Source organism: Pieris napi, chromosome 7, assembly GCF_905475465.1.
Source record: "Pieris napi chromosome 7, ilPieNapi1.2, whole genome shotgun sequence".
NCBI lineage: Eukaryota > Metazoa > Arthropoda > Insecta > Lepidoptera > Pieridae > Pieris > Pieris napi.
In genome coordinates this window covers 5574033-5597503 of record NC_062240.1, presented here as the reverse complement: position 1 = coordinate 5597503, position 23471 = coordinate 5574033, and the positions used below count along the sequence as shown (strand labels likewise).

General features: G+C 33.8%; 3 protein-coding genes across 4 annotated transcripts in view; 1 reads left to right on the top strand and 2 right to left on the bottom strand.

Moving 5' to 3' along the window:
* Positions 1-23471, bottom strand: part of LOC125051201 (zinc finger protein ush) — a 170991-nt gene that overhangs the window by 5898 nt on the left and 141622 nt on the right. The window lies entirely within an intron of this gene.
* LOC125051203 lies at positions 1633-3879 on the bottom strand. The gene is made up of 2 exons (XM_047651408.1): positions 2311-3879; positions 1633-1865 (listed from the first exon to the last, which is right to left on the bottom strand). Exons 1-2 carry the CDS (start codon positions 3877-3879, stop codon positions 1857-1859), a joined length of 1578 nt encoding a protein of 525 aa, XP_047507364.1. The 3' UTR covers positions 1633-1856.
* LOC125051202 lies at positions 9435-12161 on the top strand. Its single transcript, XM_047651407.1, has 2 exons — positions 9435-11482; positions 11928-12161. Exons 1-2 carry the CDS (start codon positions 9467-9469, stop codon positions 11934-11936), a joined length of 2025 nt encoding a protein of 674 aa, XP_047507363.1. The 5' UTR covers positions 9435-9466; the 3' UTR covers positions 11937-12161.

Sequence of the window (23471 nt, the reverse complement as noted above, 5' to 3'; positions counted from 1 at the left end):
GCAAAGTAGTGATTTCGTCTAGTGTGTGGCAAGACACACAAAAAGACAATTTGATAAGCTGTTAGAACCGAAAACAATAATTTGTTAAACACAAAATAAAATCAAATATTTCGTTGAAACTTGAAACCATTTACCATTCAATGCTCGAAATGTCCAAACAAGCCACAAACGCTATTAAAGTGCCATTCAAAATTCTATAACCCGACAAGAGAACACGTGCTACAGAAAAAAACAACAGTCGCCATCTTGTCCTTACATTTATCAGATGGAAGATCAGGCTCCAATTAAAATAGTCGTGCATCGAGTCGGTCACAATCGAATCGATAGAGATCTGTGACGGCGGTGACCGATCACCTAGTTTATTCGAAATCTGATACTACCTGTGATTTTATATGCCTTTATACATATGATTAAACACCCGAACAACATACGTTTTGTTTCGTTGAATTAAACATGAATAATCGTTTTAACTCGACGTTCCTTTACATCTTTGATCTTTGAATATTGTTTTCCCGCCAATTCTAACAGTTAACATAAATGATATAAAGTACAGATATAAGCCATGGCCCATGAGTTTTTTTCTCAATAACATGGTAAGTTAAGATCAATTATATAAAGATTAATATTATTTTTTATAAATTACAGTTAATAATTACAAGAACTTTAACTTATAATAGAAATGTATGCATACCTTAAAACCTTTTTTGATTCTTGAAAAATAAAAAATGTTTATGGTACGAATAAGCGACAAGTATAGACTATGGAGTATTGTGTATCTGTCCGCGGCAATCTTGAGCGACAGGACGTCGTGTGTCACGATCAGACATTTGCATATCGGTTCCGATACTCAGCTGTTGCTGCTGTGATCGTACCTCGCTGATTTGGAGTGTAAGCTTCGAAGCTTGAGGAAAGATTAGTAGGTATTTGTAATAACAAATCGAGGCCGTTTGTTAACGTTAAATCTACTCGTTTGAACTAATGAAGACAGTTTCATCTTCGGTTAAATACTTAACTTTGTATTTTTGTTTTAACTATTAGGTAGATACATCAGGTGGATTGGTTTGGATTGAAGAATATATTTAATTAACTTAAGGGTTTAATACATATATGAATTCTTGTTACAACGATACGAAAATAGTTTTAACTCAGTTTCAAACTTAATGAACGTTGAATATAGACAACTTACAAAGACAATTGTAAGTTGTCATCAATCTAAGTTAACAAACGTAAATTAATATTTTACAAATTAGTAATTTATAAATTAAACGTGGAAATAGGGCACTCTCAAAAGATTTCCTTTAATGGGAAGGTTCAACACGTGCATAGAAAATGGGCCGCGAAAAAACAGTGTCTTACAAGAAATTGTGTGGAGTGCAAAAACGTCGTGGCACGGTAGATAAGAGCTTCCTGGCACGTCCTGTATAAATCTGGCCGTCGTGTGCTGATAGCGAACACTGCTAAATCAAATTATACTGACCTCTATTGTCGGTGCGTGGAATTATTGATAAATAATAATATATTTAAAAACTGCACTTTTATTAATATCTGTTCAGTCATATTATGTTTGGGCGCTAAGGTTGCTTTTTGACTGGTTAACTATTAAGTATAATTTTAGTGCAATGAAACGTCTGCTTCGCGTTGAATCTACTTTATTACTACATATTAAAATTACAAACATAATATGGTTGAACATATCCGCCCACCAAAGGACCTTTAATGTCCTTTCAAAAATTACATGCAAACCCTTAATATACTTTAACAATTTGGCACTTAAGCTTCATTAATTGGGAGATAGCAAAGATTAGATACAGATCGTTTTACAATATTATTTCAATTTTTAACACTATAAACTCTAGTTACACCATCTGATCCTGGATGTTTTTCAGTAATTCGTCCAAGGATCCATTTTCCAGGTGGCAAATTTTGTTGTTTTATCAGTACGATATCACCAATTTTAAATTCTTCTATTCTTTTTAACCATTTTGGCCGTTGCTGTAGATTGGTCAAGTATTCACTTTGCCAACGACACCAAAAATCGTTTAATAGCTTTTGTGTATATTGCCAACGGGCTAACTGCGAAATTTTGATATCGTTCAACTTTGGATGCGGTACAACTATTGGGGCTTCACCAATTAGAAAGTGTCCAGGTGTTAGTGGATCGAGAGTATCATCTGCTTGGCTTATATGGCAGAGTGGCCGTGAGTTAAGACAGGCTTCGATTTCACATAATACAGTGGACAACTCTTCGAAGGTAAGGTTGTTATTAAGAATTCGTTTTAAATGATACTTCATTGACTTAACTCCAGCCTCCCAGAGTCCTCCGAAGTTTGGTGAGTATGCAGGAATGAAGTGCCACTGAGTGCCATCATTTGCTAAGCTGTCTATGATTTCTTGGTCAAATTGCAATTTTGCTTCTTCCCATGCTTTACATAACTCTTTGTTTGCTCCTACGAAGTTTTTTCCTTGATCATTCCAAAGATGTGCGCATTTGCCTCTTCTTGATGTAAATCGTCTGTATGCAGCTATGAATGAATTTGACGTCATGTCACCGACTAGTTCTAAGTGAATTGCTTTAGTAGACATACAGACAAAAATCGCAGTGTAGGCTTTGTTTGTTTTGATACCTCTTCCTTTGTTCAACAAAATTTGAAATGGACCAGCGAAATCTACACCTGCATTGATAAATGGTCGAGAAGGTGTAGTACGAACGGAAGGTAAATCACCCATTAATTGAGTTTTTACCTTTGCACTTTCCTTAGCGCAAATTAGACATCGATGGATATGCTTCTTTGTCATGTCTTTTGCACGCAATACCCAATATTTAGAGCGTAAATAACAAAGCATTAGCTGAATACCTCCATGTAATGTTGTTTTATGAGCGTCGGCGATAATAAGTGAGACAAGAGTGTTGTTGTTTCCAATGATTATAGGATGTTTAGTATTTGCTTCTAAACTTGATTTTGCTAATCTTCCGCCCACCCTGAGCACTCCATTATTATCTAAAAATGGATTAAGCGTCTTCAAGTTACTGTTCTTTTTAATATTGTTCTTTTTCTTTAACGAATCTATTTCAGTTTCGAATTCTTCATTTTGCACTATTTTGATACATGTTAGTAACGCTTCTTCTATATCTTCTGTTGTGATTGTTATATTTTTATTATCCTTTTTAAATTTGATAACCTTTTTACAGAAAGCTATGGTTCTTAATAGTTCATTTAAGGTAGTAAATCTTTCAAATTTTTCAGAAAATCTCTTTTCTTCTTTAATGTTTGTCAATATGAGAGTTTTAATTCTTTCCTTTTTCTTTTCTAGATCTGTTGTAAATATGTTCTCGTCTGTTAAGATGATTTCTCCTTTTTGTAACCAAGTAGGTCCTTTCCACCAAAGGTTGCAGTGTTTCAAATCGGAGATAAACATACCTCTAGATGCAATATCTGCTGGATTTTCTTGTGACTGGACATGATGCCATTGTTCTTTTTTATGATTTGCTAAAATTTCTACTACACGATTGGCCACAAATGGCTTCCATTTCGTGGGATCACCAGACAACCAAGCTATGACTATAGATGAATCTGTCCATGCGAAAACTCTTTCCATCGGTATTCTCATGGCCTGTGTTACTTGGTTCAATAATCGGGATAAAAGCAAAGCTCCAGAAAGTTCTAATTTTGGCAACGAAATTGTCTTGAGGGGAGCCACTCTAGTTCTGGCTGTAATTAATGATGTTCTATATGAACCGTCCGTTTTCTTGACTAGGCAATACACCACGGCGGCGTAAGCTAAAATAGAAGCATCACAATAACCATGAATTTGAATTGTATCCATGTTAGAGCATGAAGTACATAACCATCGATCGATAGAAATATTATTCACATTCATAATATCTCGGCGAATCTTCAACCATTCTTCTTTCAGAAAAATGTTAAGATCCTCATCCCAATCAACCTTCTCAAGCCATAGTTTTTGAATTAATATTTTAGCTTGAACAATACTAGGTGCGATCCAACCTAAAGGGTCGAACAACTTTTGTATATCTGAGAGGATATTCCGCTTCGTGATTATGTTTTCTTCATCGACTTCAGGTAAGTAAACTGATTTTTTATGTAATTCTTTTTCAGGTACTTCTTCAATGTGATTTAATGTTTTATATTCGTTTATTACTTTCAGATATTCGTCTTTTAATTCTGGATTTCTACTAATTCTCTTTCAAGCTGCATTAATCTCTTAATTGCTGTTTCTTTTGTATTTCCTTCAGATGACAATGGTGCTTCAGTTTTAAACGGTAATTTAACTATATATCTTCCTTCGTTATTCCTAGCATGAGTTTCTTTATAAAATTCTTCACATCTCAATTCTTCTTTAGTTAAATTACGTTTTGTGTCTGTATCTATCTCCCAAATAGTTTTAATTAAATCATTAAAACTTGCATCAGTTGTGATATTCATTGCCATTATGGCTTTATGCTTTGGTTTCATGTTGATGTTTATTCCACCCATTACAATCCATCCCAGGCTGGTTTTCTGTGCGCATACTGTGCCTGATGGACCCTTGATTAATCCTTGTTTAAGAATTGCTGTATACTCTTGCACCCCTAATAGCAAATCCAATGCTCCGGAATCCATAAAATTTGGATCTGCTAGATTCAATTTCTCAAAGTGACGCAGTTCCTGTTGCAAATATTCTGATGAAGGTATGTTAAACTTTAATGGCTGTGACATCACGTAGGCGTGTATTGGTAGCTCAAAGTTAGGTTCCCAGCGTGACAATAAATCAAAATTGACTTCTTGTTTGATGTTTACCTTCATATTATCCATACCCGTGACGACCAAATTTACAGGTTTGCGTTGCAATTTTAGTGCTTGAGTTGCCTTTTGAGTAATAAAGCATGACTGCGACCCCGAATCTATTAGCGCCCTAAGTACAGTTGTGTGCCCATAGTTTCCCTTTATAACCACAATTGCGGTTGCTAATAGATTGATATGTTCTCTAACATTATGTAAAGCTGTCATTGTAGCAAGAGTCTTCTCCTCTTCCTTAGGTAATGTCATCGGTTGCTTGAGTTCTAAAGATGCCGACGCATTTGCTTTAGTTGACTGATGAAGAAGAGAATGATGACGAGCCTTGCATATTCGACATGAAAGAGGTAAATTACATCTAAATGCCGAATGCCCTGGAGCCAAGCAGTTGAAGCAGAGTTTGTTGTGTTGTGCATAGTGACTTCTTTCTGCAGGTGACATTTTTGAGAATGTTTTACAACGACATAAGCTATGATTTTCCTTACACATAATACAAGTCTTCTCTATAGACATGTGGAAAACACGTTCTCTTAACGGCTTGAGAGTTGGTTTAAAAGGTGGATTTAACAATTCTAACGTTCTAAATTTTCCTTCTAAAAACTTCTGTAATTCAAACCAGGTAGATAATTCTTCTTGACTCATATCATACGAAAATTGTTCCCATTCTTTGTGAGTATCTGGATCCAACCTTTGAACTACTAAAAATACAATTATAGGGTCCCATGACTCTGTGGATACCTTAAGATTTTGTAAGCTGTTTAAAACTTCATTTGTTGTATCTAATATTGCTTTTAATTGTAAAGCCGATTGTGACATAATTTTCTTTTGTGAAAATAATCGTTTAAATAATGAATTAATTATCACTCGTTTATTCCCATATCTAAGTTTTAAAGTCTCCCAAGCAGATAAGTAATTCGACTCGGTGATTTGGATGTGTTTTAACAAGGATGCTGCTTCACCTGTTATGCTGCATTTCAAATAATGTAGTCGTTGAACATTAGACAGTGACGTGTTATCATGTACCAGTGCCACAAAAATATCTTTGTAAGAAGGCCATTCTTCGTAATTACCCGAAAAAGTAGGTAATTCAATGCGCGGGAGTCGAACCTGTGATTGTACGTTGTGTTCGACTGCAGTGGAGCCGTTCCCTTGATTACAGGATTGTTGTCCTCTTTGAATTTCAAGACCTTCTAACATATCCCTGATGTCAGACACCATACATAAATATAAATCCTCGATCAAATAATAATCCTCATTGACAAAATATGGTAAAATTGACTTTTGTTCACGTGGCGTAATTTTTATTAAATCTAAATGTGCACTTTTATAAGTCTTCCAGTAACTTTCTATACATTCCATCCGTGTTTGTAGATAACCTTTCGTAAGTCTAGCCTTTGCACATTTTTTAATATTTATTTGAGTATTTTTTAATAGTTCATTATTATTCTCAAGTACACTTAATAATTGTTCCACATTTGCCATTATTTGATCACTTTAAAGTCACTTGCAAGTTGCACGTTCTATTTCAATATTATTCAAAAGTTATAAGTCTAAAAATTGCACAAAATAGTTGCTAAACGAGTTCCTTATCGCAATGGAATGCGTAGTCTATTGTTCCTTCGATGCAGCTCAGTAGACACAAGATCCGGCGAGATTGCGACCATATGTTGGGGCGCTAAGGTTGCTTTTTGACTGGTTAACTATTAAGTATAATTTTAGTGCAATGAAACGTCTGCTTCGCGTTGAATCTACTTTATTACTACATATTAAAATTACAAACATAATATGGTTGAACAACGCGAAGCAGACGTTTCATTGCACTAAAATTATACTTAATAGTTCACCAGTCAAAAAGCAACCTTATCGCCTCAACATATGGTCCTTCGAGCCGGATCTTGTGTCTACTGAGCTGCATCGAAGGAACAATAGACTACGCATTCCATTGCGATAAGGAACTCGTTTAGCAACTATTTTGTGCAATTTTTAGACTTATAACTTTTGAATATTATTGAAATAGAACGTGCAAGTGACTTTAAAGTGATCAAATAATGGCAAATGTGGAACAATTATTAAGTGTACTTGAAAATAATAATGAACTATTAAAAAAGACTCAAATAAATATTAAAAAATGTGCAAAGGCTAGACTTACGAAAGGTTATCTAAAAACACGGATGGAGTGTATAGAAAGTTACTGGAAGACTTATAAAAGTGCACATTTAGATTTAATAAAAATTACGCCGCGTGAACAAAAGTCAATTTTACCATATTTTGTCAATGAGGATTATTATTTGATCGAGGATTTATATTTATGTATGGTGTCTGACATCAGGGATATGTTAGAAGGTCTTGAAATTCAAAGAGGACAACAATCCTGTAATCAGGGGAACGGCTCCACTGCAGTCGAACACAACGTACAATCACAGGTTCGACTCCCGCGCATTGAATTACCTACTTTTTCGGGTAATTACGAAGAATGGCCTTCTTACAAAGATATTTTTGTTGCACTGGTACATGATAACACTTCACTGTCTAATGTTCAACGACTACATTATTTGAAATGCAGCATCACAGGTGAAGCAGCATCCTTATTAAAACACATCCAAATCACCGAGTCGAATTACTTATCTGCTTGGGAGACTTTAAAACTTAGATATGGGAATAAACGTATGATAATTAATTCATTATTTAAACGATTATTTTCACAAAAGAAAATTATGTCACAATCGGCTTTACAATTAAAAGGAATATTAGATACAACAAATGAAGTTTTAAACAGCTTACAAAATCTTAAGGTATCCACAGAGTCATGGGACCCTATAATTGTATTTTTAGTAGTTCAAAGGTTGGATCCAGATACTCACAAAGAATGGGAACAATTTTCGTATGATATGAGTCAAGAAGAATTATCTACCTGGTTTGAATTACAGAAGTTTTTAGAAGGAAAATTTAGAACGTTAGAATTGTTAAATCCACCTTTTAAACCAACTCTCAAGCCGTTAAGAGAACGTGTTTTCCACATGTCTATAGAGAAGACATGTATTATGTGTAAGGAAAATCATAGCTTATGTCGTTGTAAAACATTCTCAAAAATGTCACCTGCAGAAAGAAGTCACTATGCACAACACAACAAACTCTGCTTCAACTGCTTGGCTCCAGGGCATTCGGCATTTAGATGTAATTTACCTCTTTCATGTCGAATATGCAAGGCTCGTCATCATTCTCTTCTTCATCAGTCAACTAAAGCAAATGCATCGGCATCTTTAGAACTCAAGCAACCGATGACATTACCTCAGGAAGAGGAGAAGACTCTTGGTACAATGACAGCTTTACATAATGTTACAGAACATATCAATCTATTAGCAACCGCAATTGTGGTTATAAAGGGAAACTATGGGCACACAACTGTACTTAGGGCGCTAATAGATTCGGGGTCGCAGTCATGCTTTATTACTCAAAAGGCAACTCAAGCACTAAAATTGCAACGCAAACCTGTAAATTTGGTCGTCACGGGTATGGATAATATGAAGGTAAACATCAAACAAGAAGTCAATTTTGATTTATTATCACGCTGGGAACCTAACTTTGAGCTACCAATACACGCCTACGTGATGTCACAGCCACTAAAGTTTAACATACCTTCATCAGAATATATGCAACAGGAACTGCGTCACTTTGAGAAATTGAATCTAGCAGATCCAAATTTTATGGATTCCGGAGCATTGGATTTGCTATTAGGGGTGCAAGAGTATACAGCAATTCTTAAACAAGGATTAATCAAGGGTCCATCAGGCACAATATGCGCACAGAAAACCAGCCTGGGATGGATTGTGATGGGTGGAATAAACATCAACATGAAACCGAAGCATAAAGCCATAATGGCAATGAATATCACAACTGATGCAAGTTTTAATGATTTAATTAAAACTATTTGGGAGATAGATACAGACACAAAACGTAATTTAACTAAAGAAGAATTGAGATGTGAAGAATTTTATAAAGAAACTCATGCTAGGAATAACGAAGGAAGATATATAGTTAGATTACCCTTTAAAATTGAAGCACCATTGTCATCTGAAGGAAATACAAAAGAAACAGCAATTAAGAGATTAATGCAGCTTGAAAGAAGATTTAGTAGAAATCCAGAACTAAAACACGAATATCTGAAAGTAATAAATGAATATAAAACATTAAATCATATTGAAGAAGTACCTGAAAAAGAATTACATAAAAAATCAGTTTACTTACCTCACCACGCTGTTGTCCGTCAGGACAAAGAAACTACGAAGACACGAGTTGTTTTCGATGCTTCCTGTAAAGGCTCCAACAATATTTCACTTAACGAGGAGCTTCTGTCAGGTCCAGTTTTGCAAGAAGATTTAAGAAATTTAATCATGAGATGGCGTATTCATGCAATTTGTTTCGTCTCAGATATTCAAATGATGTATAGAATGATAAAAATTCATAGAGATGATGTTGATTACCAACGTATAGTATGGAGAGAAAATCCATCTGATGAGATACGTGACTATCGCCTTCTTACTGTAACGTTCGGGACAGCCTCAGCACCGTATCTTGCAGTAAAAACTTTGAAGCAACTAGCGATTGATGAAGGGGATAAGTTTCCTGAAGCAGCTAGAATGTTAAATGAAGATTTCTATGTTGATGATTGCATGTCTGGAAGTGATGACGTTCAAAAAGCAATTCAGATTAGCAAGGATTTAAAAGAATTGTTACGTAGAGGAGGATTCGAGTTGAAGAAATGGTCCTCTAATAATACTGAATTTATGCAAAGTTTAAAACCAGACGAAAGAACTACTAAAGCTCATTTCGATTTAAAACTAGATGGAATAATTAAAGCACTAGGGGTTCAATGGAATTTAGGGAATGATCGATTTGAATACAACTTAGACTTACCTGAAGTCGATGAAGAAAACATTATCACGAAGAGGAATATCCTCTCAGATATACAAAAGTTGTTCGACCCTTTAGGTTGGATCGCACCTAGTATTGTTCAAGCTAAAATATTAATTCAAAAACTATGGCTTGAGAAGGTTGATTGGGATGAGGATCTTAACATTTTTCTGAAAGAAGAATGGTTGAAGATTCGCCGAGATCTTATGAATGTGAATAACATTTCTATCGATCGATGGTTAAGTACTTCATGCTCCAACATGGATACAATTCAAATTCATGGTTATTGTGATGCTTCTATTTTAGCTTACGCCGCCGTGGTGTATTGCCTAGTTAAGAAAACGGACGGTTCATATAGAACATCATTAATTGCAGCCAGAACTAGAGTGGCTCCCCTCAAGACAATTTCGTTGCCAAAATTAGAACTTTCTGGAGCTTTGCTTTTATCCCGATTATTGAACCAAGTAGCACAGGCCATGAGAATACCGATGGAAAGAGTTTTCGCATGGACAGATTCATCTATAGTCATAGCTTGGTTGTCTGGTGAACCCACGAAATGGAAGCCATTTGTGGCCAATCGTGTAGTAGAAATTTTAGCAAATCATAAAAAAGAACAATGGCATCATGTCCAGTCACAAGAAAATCCAGCAGATATTGCATCTAGAGGTATGTTTATCTCCGATTTGAAACACTGCAACCTTTGGTGGAAAGGACCTACTTGGTTACAAAAAGGAGAAATCATCTTAACAGACGAGAACATATTTACAACAGATCTAGAAAAGAAAAAGGAAAGAATTAAAACTCTCATATTGACAAACATTAAAGAAGAAAAAAGATTTTCTGAAAAATTTGAAAGATTTACTACCTTAAATGAACTATTAAGAACCATAGCTTTTTGTAAAAAGTTTATCAAGTTTAAAAAGGATAATAAAAATATAACAATCACAACAGAAGATATAGAAGAAGCGTTATTAACATGTATCAAAATAGTGCAAAATGAAGAATTCGAAACTGAAATAGATTCGTTAAAGAAAAAGAACAATATTAAAAAGAACAGTAAATTGAAGACGCTTAATCCATTTTTAGATAATAATGGAGTGCTCAGGGTGGGCGGAAGATTAGCAAAATCAAGTTTAGAAACAAATACTAAACATCCTATAATCATTGGAAACAACAACACTCTTGTCTCACTTATTATCGCCGACGCTCATAAAACAACATTACATGGAGGTATTCAGCTAATGCTTTGTTATTTACGCTCTAAATATTGGGTATTGCGTGCAAAAGACATGACAAAGAAGCATATCCATCGATGTCTAATTTGCGCTAAGGAAAGTGCAAAGGTAAAAACTCAATTAATGGGTGATTTACCTTCCGTTCGTACTACACCTTCTCGACCATTTATCAATGCAGGTGTAGATTTCGCTGGTCCATTTCAAATTTTGATGAACAAAGGAAGAGGTATCAAAACAAACAAAGCCTACACTGCAATTTTTGTCTGTATGTCTACTAAAGCAATTCACTTAGAACTTGTCGGTGACATGACGTCAAATTCATTCATAGCTGCATACAGACGATTTACATCAAGAAGAGGCAAATGCGCACATCTTTGGAGTGATCAGGGAAAAAACTTCGTAGGAGCAAACAAAGAGTTATGTAAAGCATGGGAAGAAGCAAAATTGCAATTTGATCAAGAAATCATAGACAGCTTAGCAAATGATGGCACTCAGTGGCACTTCATTCCTGCATACTCACCAAACTTCGGAGGACTCTGGGAGGCTGGAGTTAAGTCAATGAAGTATCATTTAAAACGAATTCTTAATAACAACCTTACCTTCGAAGAGTTGTCCACTGTATTATGTGAAATCGAAGCCTGTCTTAACTCACGGCCACTCTGCCATATAAGCCAAGCAGATGATACTCTTGATCCACTAACACCTGGACACTTTCTAATTGGTGAAGCCCCAATAGTTGTACCGCATCCAAAGTTGAACGATATCAAAATTTCGCATTTAGCCCGTTGGCAATATACACAAAAGCTATTAAACGATTTTTGGTGTCGTTGGCAGAATGAATACTTGACCAATCTACAACAACGGCCAAAATGGTTAAAAAGAATAGAAGAATTTAAAATTGGTGATATCGTACTGATAAAACAACAAAATTTACCACCTGGAAAATGGATCCTTGGACGAATTACTGAAAAACATCCAGGATCAGATGGTGTAACTAGAGTTTATAGTGTTAAAAATGGAAATAATATTGTAAAACGATCTGTATCTAATCTTTGCTATCTCCCAATTAATGAAGCTTAAGTGCCAAATTGTTAAAGTATATATTAAGGGTTTGCATGTAATCTTTTGAAAGGACATTAAAGGTCCTTTGGTGGGCGGATATGTTCAGTCATATTATGTTTGTAATTTTAATTTAGTAATAAAGTAGATTCAACGCGAAGCAGACGTTTCATTGCACTAAAATTATACTTAATAGTTCACCAGTCAAAAAGCAACCTTATCGCCTCAACAATATCTAATAATCATAATTTATAATTACGTTGAATTTAATATCAAAACTGCCACGCTATAGCTAGAGTGAGACGTCGTCAGAACTCGTTAATAAATAAAAGTAGGTTTAAGAAACCAAAACTGCAAAGGACAACTTTGCTGTTGACCCTTTCAAGGTCACATCTGTCGTGATTACAAGTGGCAGATTTAAAGCAGTCCTAGGACACAATAGCTTTAGTTGCCTATTCAACCATTAAATTGCAATTTAAATAAATACAAATGCTTTTTAAACTATTCAGTCATTGTACATCTAATCAATTTTCATCACATTTCAATTTAACATAAAATACGCCATTGTACAAAATGATCGCATCCAAGTTTCGCGTAATCATAAAATCAGCAGCAACACGAATAAATAATGACGTATGCACTTCCCAGTTGCATATCTATGATCTTTTGCGGAATACTATCGAGTTACGCGAAAACTCCAATCGGATCACGAGGTGAATTGTTGAATACTCGAATTCACTTACTATTTTAGTCATTATTATTACCGAACCATACCATCTCATTTGCCCACTGAAGTACATGTACAGCGGTATGTATTTAAAGGTATAAAACCTTACCTATTTCGATTCTATATTAATAGAATACATCAAGTAGCTGTCAATGCAGACTTATGAGTATATACTTAAATAATATAAATTATCAAAAAATACTGATTTGTATTACTGTGTCAGAAATTCATCTTACCTAAAAATATCGTGTTTTAATAAACACGCACATAAGGACGTATTAAAAGTAGCGTAACTATAGACGTCATTAAGAAACATTTAACCCTGTTAACAAGGCAATGATTTAGCACATGGCAACCCTGCTGTGAACGATATCGCAATCGATTAATATTCGATCTACACGATGTACTCGATTCGTATAATTAAAATCGAGATCGATTCGATTGAGTGCGGATTCCGTCACGTTGTACTTCACGCGGCTACGCCTACTTTTGACGCCTCCAGGTGAGCGTACGCAAGTTATCGATAAAATCGATTTCATACCGATTTATTTTAGGACAGTTAAAGGTCGAGAACTGTATAAAGGAAAGCTTGTGAGAATAAAAGATAGCGATCAAAGTGTTCAACGAGATGTGGAGGTATATTAAATAAAAATATCTGATTAAAAAAATACCGTCCATGAACACATAAATAATTGTTAATTTTAACAATTCTTGCTTCCAGCTTTTCCTTGCCACAATACAGCTGAAGAGACGGTATTACATGTTCTGACAGACTGTCTTATGTATTACTACGATTGTAGGAATGAACACAACAGAGACAAACTTCAAAGAAATCATCTTGAAAAGCTTAAGTGTCACCTTTTCTTAAATATACGTAATACAAAAAGTTGTTAACAGAAAAAAAAAAACTTAATCATACTATGTAGTAAGTTACTTAATACCTCCGACGACAATGACGAGGAATTAGGCAAAGAAAAAAAATGTGTACGTGTACTAGTGTACACACGTAAGAAGTGAAACTTCTTTATGCCCTTATTTTTCGAAAAATGATCTACTATATGCAACTTTACAGAAATTGGTTAAATAAAGTTAAATTAGATAAAGTTTAATAAAAGGCTTTTATTATCATAGACATGAATACAAATACAATTATTTCATTTTAACTTATTACTGTACTACTATGTAGTACTAAGATTATTACAGAATTTCATTAATTGTAATAGAATTATTAGTACATATTACTATCATTGTTATCGTTATTATATATTTTTGTTACTAATGGCTTCGAATCTCTTCGGATCAACCGTGGTAGGGACAAGAAAAAGATGGCGCGTAACCTGCTACAAAATTTCTCCCATACGTCGATAAAGAAGTTTCACTTCAAAAGATGGCGCGTAACGGAAAAATGTGACGCGTAACGCAAAAATGTTACACTACATTTTTTTCCAACCCCGATGAAGAAGTTTCACTTCAATTATATCAATTAAAAAAAAAACATTACATCTAATGAATGATTTTTGAGTATTTTCTACCAAACTAATAATCCCTTATTAAATAGGGGTCATTATGAAATCGCATGTATGAAGGGTTCACTCGTGAGCCGTGTTTCGTATCGTCGCGCTTTGCATAGATTAAAAATTCGATAGTTATGCAAATGTCTGCCGTGTTTACTTGTTTCTCAGCCTCGGTGGGTTCCTATCAGACGTTGAGGCGATCAAGGCTCGTTTGACGATTATGATTTTCTATTAGACTAACTGCTGCCCTCTAGCGATTGCATTCTAGTAATAAATTCGAATCTATTAACAGGAAATTCTTACTAACTATATATTATATGAGATCAGATTCGGCCATTAAATTTTATCTTATAAAATATCTTATCAAAGTTGCAACTCGGATTTGAAATTTATTTAAGTATTGTTTAACTCAATTTAATACTTTACTCTTAATTAAATTGGAGTACTAGTTTAAATAATACCTTGCTTTACACAGTATTAATATTTTTAATTATACGAATAGTCGCGGGCTTCATGTATGTAGCACAACTGTTAATTTCCTTATTTCATATCTCGAAACAATCTCACATGTACAGTACAATTTTTATTGTAATTTCAAAGGAAAGAAATTATATATAACAGTTTGGATGTGGTAAGTTTTTTTAATATTTCATTAATAAATATCTGTCTACATTTTTGGTTTTCTTTTAAGTTAATAGTGAATAACAAATTGTGATAATTAAAATTCAAGTCACTTCTTATATGAATTCAAAACATTTACAACAAGTAAAGAACAAAAATTATTTAATGCGTTTTTGTACACAAGAACGGAGTATTTCCCCTTAAGCATATAGTGTCTCTATTGTGTGTATGTAGTGTTATTGGACACTTTCTTATGTTAAATATAATTTTTAGTAAATTATTTATTAGTCTTAAGTTAGGCTAGATCGACAATTTATTTAAAAAAAATGCTTCGCCATTTTTATTTTTCCCACATCTACGAAAGAAATTACACATAGTAACACCTTATGAATATTAACTTGCATTCTACATCAATCATAGAGGTCACTGCGATCCCAACGGTTGATTAGACCACTCGTTTGTTAGAAAGGGTTAACTTGAACGTACTGGACATGGAAATGTGGGTTAAAATATCGTGACGATAACGGTTAATAAAGAGTTAATTAATATAATGTATAATTATTCTATGTTCTACACAATGTTGAGGTAGTACAGACTGCTTTCAATAGTAAGATTTCTAGCAAAAGGAGAAATATAGTTGATAATTTTTCTATTAAAACAATAATTTAAAACACTATCGGTTATATTGTATAAGGAAGTACAGACATATTAACTTAGGTTACATAGAAGTGGAGGATTTAATGGCTATTATTATATAACATTTACACACACGAACGCACACATGTCCACCATTCGCCCAATAGCATTTATTTATTTTTTACCATATAGAGTACTGAAGAGCTGGCACAAGTAATTTGTATTTACTTAAAAAGGGTCCACAGATTGTATATAATTTTAATTATTATGTGATAGTCAATTTTGAACATATATATAACTAGTGGACCCCACAGACGTTGTCCTGCATGATATTTCAAGCTATTAGGATATTAAAGTATGAAAGTACCGACTGCAGCGCCACCTGCCGGGCTGATTTGTGAATCTAAACCATTCCCAGATCCCCTTGAACACACACAAAAAATTTCATCAAAATCGGTCCTGTCGTTTGAGAGAAGTTCAGTGACATACACACTCACAGAAGAATTATATACAGACGTAGACATCTAAGCAACCAAACGGATCGAGGTGCCACACTTTGATATTACATTATAAGTTTTATCTGTTATTATTAATCACTAGCTGACCTGGCTAACTTCGTTCCGCCCTACAACCTTATAATATCGTTGTTACTTTAATTTAACTTATTTTAGGATTTCATTAATGTTAAGTATTACATTAATACAACTTTTTTGCAAATACAGAAATGTTTTATTGCTTGCCATTGCGAAAGAAGAATGGCAGTTTTACACATTAGGCATCTTCTCTCTAGCGTCAATATGGCGATACTGCATGTTAAGCACTTTCTGACATCCAACATCTTTTGATCAGGATCAAAGCATGGTTATGCATCTCCTCATTCACCTCAAGATCGGAATTTCTTGAACTGACACGAATTCGACGTAAAATGATGCGTAGTTTTGTCAACAGATGGCACCATATGGTTTTTGCATTCGTAAAATTAATTAATTAATTTATTGTTATTCGATAACTTATCCGATATTTTATTGCTTATTCTGCTATTCGGGACGGAAACAAATCCAACAAATCAAAAACCATGGCAATCGGTCCAGCCGTTCTCGAGTTATAAGTGCTGTAACAAACACGACTTTCTTTTATACATATAGATTATGAAGGCTGCATACTTTCCTCTGTGATAATATATATGAGTATTTAATAATTAAAATAATTATCTTTTTATATTGAGTGATATAAATAATACATCCCTTACTGCACAAACAGAATAAGGTACTCCTTGTGACGTCACTGCTCAACTAAATTTAATTGAATAACCGCTAAATCATTTGTAAATAAAATCATCTTATGAAAGGTGCTTAAAATCGTTATTACAGACATTCGATATTAGAACGGCACTATCACGTCAAAACGATCTCATTGTTACAACACTATCTCGATAGGGATACCATCTATAAAAATAATTAACTCCACCTTAGAACATCGTGTTACGGCTACTCCCATACCAATTACTACCAACAGGACAACTCCAAAAAAGTCATTTAAATTAGCGGGTTCCGTTACTATTTATATAATTATTAGTTTTTGACTTTATTCATGAAATATTTGGATGGATTATTAAAAAAATATCAAGGGGAATGCGTTTAGGACTGCGCTTTAGCAGTCTTACCCACTGAAGCTTCTTATCACCTTCACTAAGAATCCTGAAGCGCGTAAGCATTCTACGAAATCTACAGCAACCCGTCTGACGTGTGACGTGAGAGACGTCATACTGTCATCATCTTGATTATATTTAAAAAAAACTCATATACTTATTCGAAATTTAAAATTATTCAAATTTTGCAAACGTGCGTAGAGTAGAAGCTCCAATTAGCTATGGAATATATTGACCTTCTTACTCACGCGTCACATAAAAATAGTAAATTTGATCACATTATTGAGACGTCTGATATTCGTGTTCAAGAAAATCATAATTAATGTATTGAGGCGTAAGAAATGTCGTGAACATGTAATTTCTAGTACTTATTTAAAAGTTAATCTAAGGCATTTATAAAGGCGAGTTCGAGCGGCGGAGCATTAACCTAGTCATAAATAAAGGCAATATTTTTTACGGATCCCCAGAACTGTGAACGTGTTAACAAGGCTTTGATGGATCGAGTTTCGATCTAATATGTTAAGGCTAAACTGGCCGGTCGGCAATATATCGCTTATAATTACCTGCTACTATTTATAAGAAAAAAACGCATGAAATAAAAATCCTTGACAAATTAAAAAAAGATCCGTACAAATTTGTGTTTTTATTAATTTTTATTACACTTACTGGAGATATAGCTGGCAATATAAATTACAAAGTAATTTAACAAAAAATAAGGACATCAGACAAGATAGCTATACTTAACTTTTATCTTTCCGTTAGTATTTATTCTTAATAAACTCGAATTTAATCGTTCGTCGGCTGCGTTATCGCGGAAATTGCCAGCGTTCGCCAAGAGATGGCGCTGATAGCTGCTCCTTCACGATAATTTGTATAATTAAAGAAAATCGGTCGATTGCGATCACTTGATTTAATCGAACGTTATTTATATTCGAGTGAAGGTTCCAAATTCAATAGATCTGGGAAGATAGTGTTTAAAAAGGTTTATATTCCTAATTTAGTGATGACCGAAAGTTTGAACTATTTTTAATTTATTTATTCCGATTTTTTTAAGGAAATACATTGACCGGTTAGACGAACAATGACAAAAATCTAATCATGAAATATTAGTGCTGAGGCGCATTGGATAAACATGGTATCGCAAAAAAATTCAAGTCGCTCGATTGTGGCGGGCGGGCGAGAGTTCGAGATTTGAAAATTAGCATTTTTGTCGAATAACTCTGCGGTGGTGTCTCGGTAAGCGCCCGATACGAGCCTCGCCGGTTGCCGCTTTTTTCAGTTTTTTAAACGGATTGGACTTTAAAATATTTCTCTATTCCCTGACATAGTCTTTAGCATTTGAAAGATACGCTTTCCGATTTGTTTTATTGTAACTATTCGGTGTAATTTACAACATTCCAAGCATAAATAAACGAAATTAAAACATGTATTGGGGCAATGTCCGACCATAAAAATTTAATCTTTTAGTATTTATCAGGCGTCCATATTCGGCTATTAGAGCCTGTCTATCTGGGCTTAACGTTGATATCTCTAATTGACTGACGTGGGAGGATCGAACTAGCAAAATCGAAGCTCTAAAATGCGTTGACCCTTTATCTTCACTCACAGCCACGTTCATTGGGCCAGAGCCGAATTTATGTCGTCGAGTAATCCAAGCCCATTTGTATAGATAATTTTTATTATTGCCATCTCTTCGAAGCCGGCCGCTCGATAACACCAAGGAAAGAGTTCGTAATGACTATTTAAGTAAGGAAGATGTATTTCTTTGGGCTGTCGATAAGTTTTAAAAGAATTTGTAAGAGGAATTCGTTTGTTAATCTGAACATAATAAGTAGGGTTGAGCACAATGAATAAGCAATAATATTTCCTACAGTAAATGTATTAATAATCAATATGAATTAATAAAGTATGGAAACTGGGACCATTAATGTTTTTAATTACAGCGATATCGCAAAAATACTCCAATACGAGTTTTTATTTTAATAATGACAACGAATTCCATTGAAATCACGATAACAAGCTATTAAGTTATCGAATTGTACATATTTTTGCAATACAGAGGATGCAAATATGATAAATCAAGCCGATAAAACTTCCATTTACCGGTATTCACGTCACGGTATTATTTATTTAATGTCCGACTAATCGATAAACAAAATTATTCAGCATCTCATAAATATTAAAGATTGCAACCCTACCATAGACAAGTATGCATGTAAACTATTTTTAACATGGCCACACTGAGTTTATCTGCCCCCGCTCTTATGTCCGCGTTATCTTGGCCAGTGCATTAGTCTTCGATAATAGAACGATAAAACAGATCGTCTGGCGGCGCCATGTTCGATTTCGATTATACTCAAAACAAAAAAAGAATCGATCCTCGCGATAATAATGTCATGCCACGCTGTCGCTGTTAAAAGACTTAATTGTGGATTGCTATGTACCCAATAAAAAAAGATAAATAAGTATCATAACCGAAACATCAACAACAGCATAAAAACTGTAATATTAACTCAATAAGGTATTTTAACTTTATAAAAAATAACTGCTCAGAATTTTTAAAACTATAATCTGTTGTTTGAAAGGTCTTATGGCGGCATTAAAGTTACAAAGTGACAAACGAATTCGCGGTATTTTTTTTAACAAAATTTACGGAGGATTGCAAAATTCGGACATATTTAAGGTAAAAAATAACTCTCGTGTCAAAATTAGGTCAGACTAATTAATAAAATCACATCGCTATTAATAATTTTCAATACGCGTCATGTCTATTTAACGTAAAATGGCGCTTAAATTTCCCGCCGAAACGTGGTTCGTGCGTCGTTTTTCATCGCCTTTGTTTTAGCAACATTAGGTTATTTATCGCGTCCCCTCAAAATATCCTTAACATGGCACTCATTATAACGCTGAAAGACTGAAATTTTGTCGAATAGACAGAATAGTGTGATAAGCTAATGATGGTATTTTAAACCGCCATTTTGGGTGCGTTTTGTTAATGTTTAATAAAATAGAAAGGTTTCGCTACGTTACTATTATTTTGTTTGTTTTTGACCTAATATTAACATTAAAGCGATAACTAAGGATTAATTTTGACATTAGTAGAGGAAAGTTAGCTTTTAGACAGTGTTAAAATACAAACGCTTGAGTAAATAATAAGTTTAAAATATAGCTAATAGCTCACCGATTTATAGAGAGAAGTGTTAGCCTAATGGGTGAGCGATGCTGAAACCGGAAGTCATTCGCTTAAACCTGGGCTCACCAGGGCACCAATGTTAAATCCATTTCATCTTTCTACCAATAAATTGATATTTCTATTGTGCGCAATTAAAAATTTCTCGTTTTTTATATGTAAATACATATATTTTTTCATCAGCATCACTTTGATGGCTCAAAGTTTTCCACGGTCCGCTACACAATACACTTTCTTTTACGAGCTAGCGAACTGTGGAATCGACTCCCGGTGGGCGTCTTCCCTGAGAGATACGACCTCCAATTTGTTAAAGTAAGAGTATACTCCTCCCTCAAAGGCCGGCAACGCACCCACTAAAATGGATGTCCATGGGCTGCGATGACTGCCCTTTTTGGGCTTCCCGTAGGATGATTTCCCCCCCTTTACTATTAAGAAAATCTTCTAATATTAAATGCAGATGCAGAAATATGTCTGCCGTCATGCCTACTTTGAACTTCAAATAATCATAAAAAATATTTAATGGATTATAAAATTAAAGAGACATTATATTTGACATAAACAATATAAATCCTATAAAGATAATATTTGTAAATATTCATTAGAGGATGTGGTAAATGATGAACGAGAACAATTTTTAAATAATAAGAAAGCGAATGGCAATTTAAAAGATAAGGAAATAGCTTAAAGCAATAAAAAAGATAAAATTCTAATCTATGTAAATTTTGGAATAATCGATTGTTGCTAAATTTATGAAGGTAACACAAAACTAGGTATAGACTTTATTTAAATATGTGCTTTTAAAATAAGAATGGATAAGAGTATAGATTATAGACGTTTTTCTATTATGTCTCTGCACGACATGACACAACATTATAACAACTCATAAGAATTTGATACGCCGAGTATTAAATATTTATAATATTTTGTTTTATTAATTTAATATTTCAAAACATATTTTATGAATTCGAAAGAGCAAGGACGCAAATATAAAGAACAGAACACACCGGGCGATCGCGATCGCAGCTATCGGCATCTCAGTTTGTTCTCACATCATTACCCGCGCCGACGGCTACAAATTTACATCCAGCACAATGGCTATCCGACATCGAGGAATCATTAAGGTGATCCCGATAGCGCCATACACCCTCCACGGCCTATTCTATCACAGCAAAGCAATCACGACCTTAAACAGTTTACATAAGCTCCCTAATATTTTTCCTATAATCAGGCGGTTACGATGAATTTTGACGCTTGTGAAAGAAAGTCATAAATACTGTATCGTACAAAGGATTGTGTGTTTACTGGCTAGTGTAGTAGAGGAGAGTTTATCTTGATAGTGTTTTAAGGATCACGCCGGACTATCAGCATTACAATGGACACTTAATAGGCGATTGAAAAATACGCTATCGTTATTTTTGTTGTAATACAGAAATGCACAAGCATTTCTCTGAGTAATATAAAATTTAATCCTTACTTATATTCTACAAACCAAATTTAGTTTGTTTTAGTTACGTTTTATATTTAAACCTGTCAATTGTATATTTACGTACTTGTACGTACGTATTAGATTCATTTAACGATAGCCTTTTAATTTAAAGTATAATTCATTTAATAGATATGTTTATACAAATTTAACTACATTCCAATAAGCAAACGTAAGTTTTTCTCTATTTCTTTTAACAAATCATTCAAATGATAATACAATAGCATGATCATAAAACTATTAAAAATACCATTTTTGGATGAATTTTGCATACAATACTCGCGGTTCGTTAAAAGCGCGGCGGGTTTGACGCGCGCAAACGTATCGTGCAATCGGAGCCTAATTTGCTTCGTGCGTTATTCATCCACCTTGTTATCCTGTCCATCTAGATTCTAGAATATTACCAGACTAAAAAACATACTTTTTTATATACATTCTTAGATACCCCGTAAATCTGTGGTTTTCAATAAATTAGACATTTAAAAATTTCTCACAGAGTATACCTACTATACATTATAAGATTTATTTTGTCTATGAAATCTATCATGATTAGACAATTTTACATTGAGATATCTATAAAGAAATTACCTAATATATCTATATGGTCTAAGATCCCGCTATACAACGACCTTCACCGAGATGCTTATTTAATGAAACTTATTTTATATATAATTTAATATGTCAATAAATATAATCCATATGGGTTGCCTAGCAAATTTCAGTCCAGAGTATGTTTAATTAATTTAAAAAAAAAATATTTTTTTAAACATTTCACCGGTATGATTATTAGATAAATTCTATACCAATCGAAAGTATGAAGCCCATAGAATATGCAAAAGTTAGGTTGTTTTTAATCAATTAATTATTTATGTGTATATTTTTTATGTGGCACTAAAGTATATATACATCTTTAGTATAAAAGAAGGTTATAGTGATACATATATAATACTACCCTGATTAAAAATATTGATTGAAAAAAGTTCAAAAAATTTACTACATGCAAATTATTAAAAAAAAAATTTTTTTTTAATATTAATTAAACATACTCTGGACTGAAATTTGCTAGGCAACCCATATGGATTATATTTATTGACATATTAAATTAAATATAAAATAAGTTTCATTAAATAAGCATCTCGGTGAAGGTCGTTGTATAGCGGGATCTTATACTAATACGTTCAAATTAAAGTAAGAAGTGTAAAATAGCAGATAAGTACATTAACATTTGGTAAGATGTACAAGAGCACATTAAGTTTTATGGACAGTTTAAAAACAAAAAAAACAAAACAATTAAATCGAACACAATTATCTTTTCATCTCAGATCCGGTAGTGATATCCGAACCACAGACAATAACAAGATGACGAAAACGGTGGAAACAATTGGTCCTATTAAATACAGATAAGTGAAAACACGGCAGCCGAACAAAAATACCAGAGATAACAGAGATCGAATCTGTAAACAATGGTTTTGGTATCCACGCTCTCATTAACTAGCCTCCTATACTGCAAATTATACACTATGGTTAAATGTATCTTTATAGTACCTTGTTGGTTGTTAACTTCAGAGTTCAGACTATTTGATGGTATTTCTAAAATAATATTACTCTTTCGGTAAAATCAAATATTGTACGGAATGTGGGTAACATTTTT

Coding starts and splice junctions, on each gene's coding strand:
- LOC125051203 (XM_047651408.1), bottom strand. CDS start 3,879: ATGAATGTGAATAATATTTCTATCGATCGATGGTTATGTACTTCATGC.
- LOC125051202 (XM_047651407.1), top strand. CDS start 9,467: ATGTCTGGAAGTGATGACGTTCAAAAAGCAATTCAGATTAGCAAGGAT.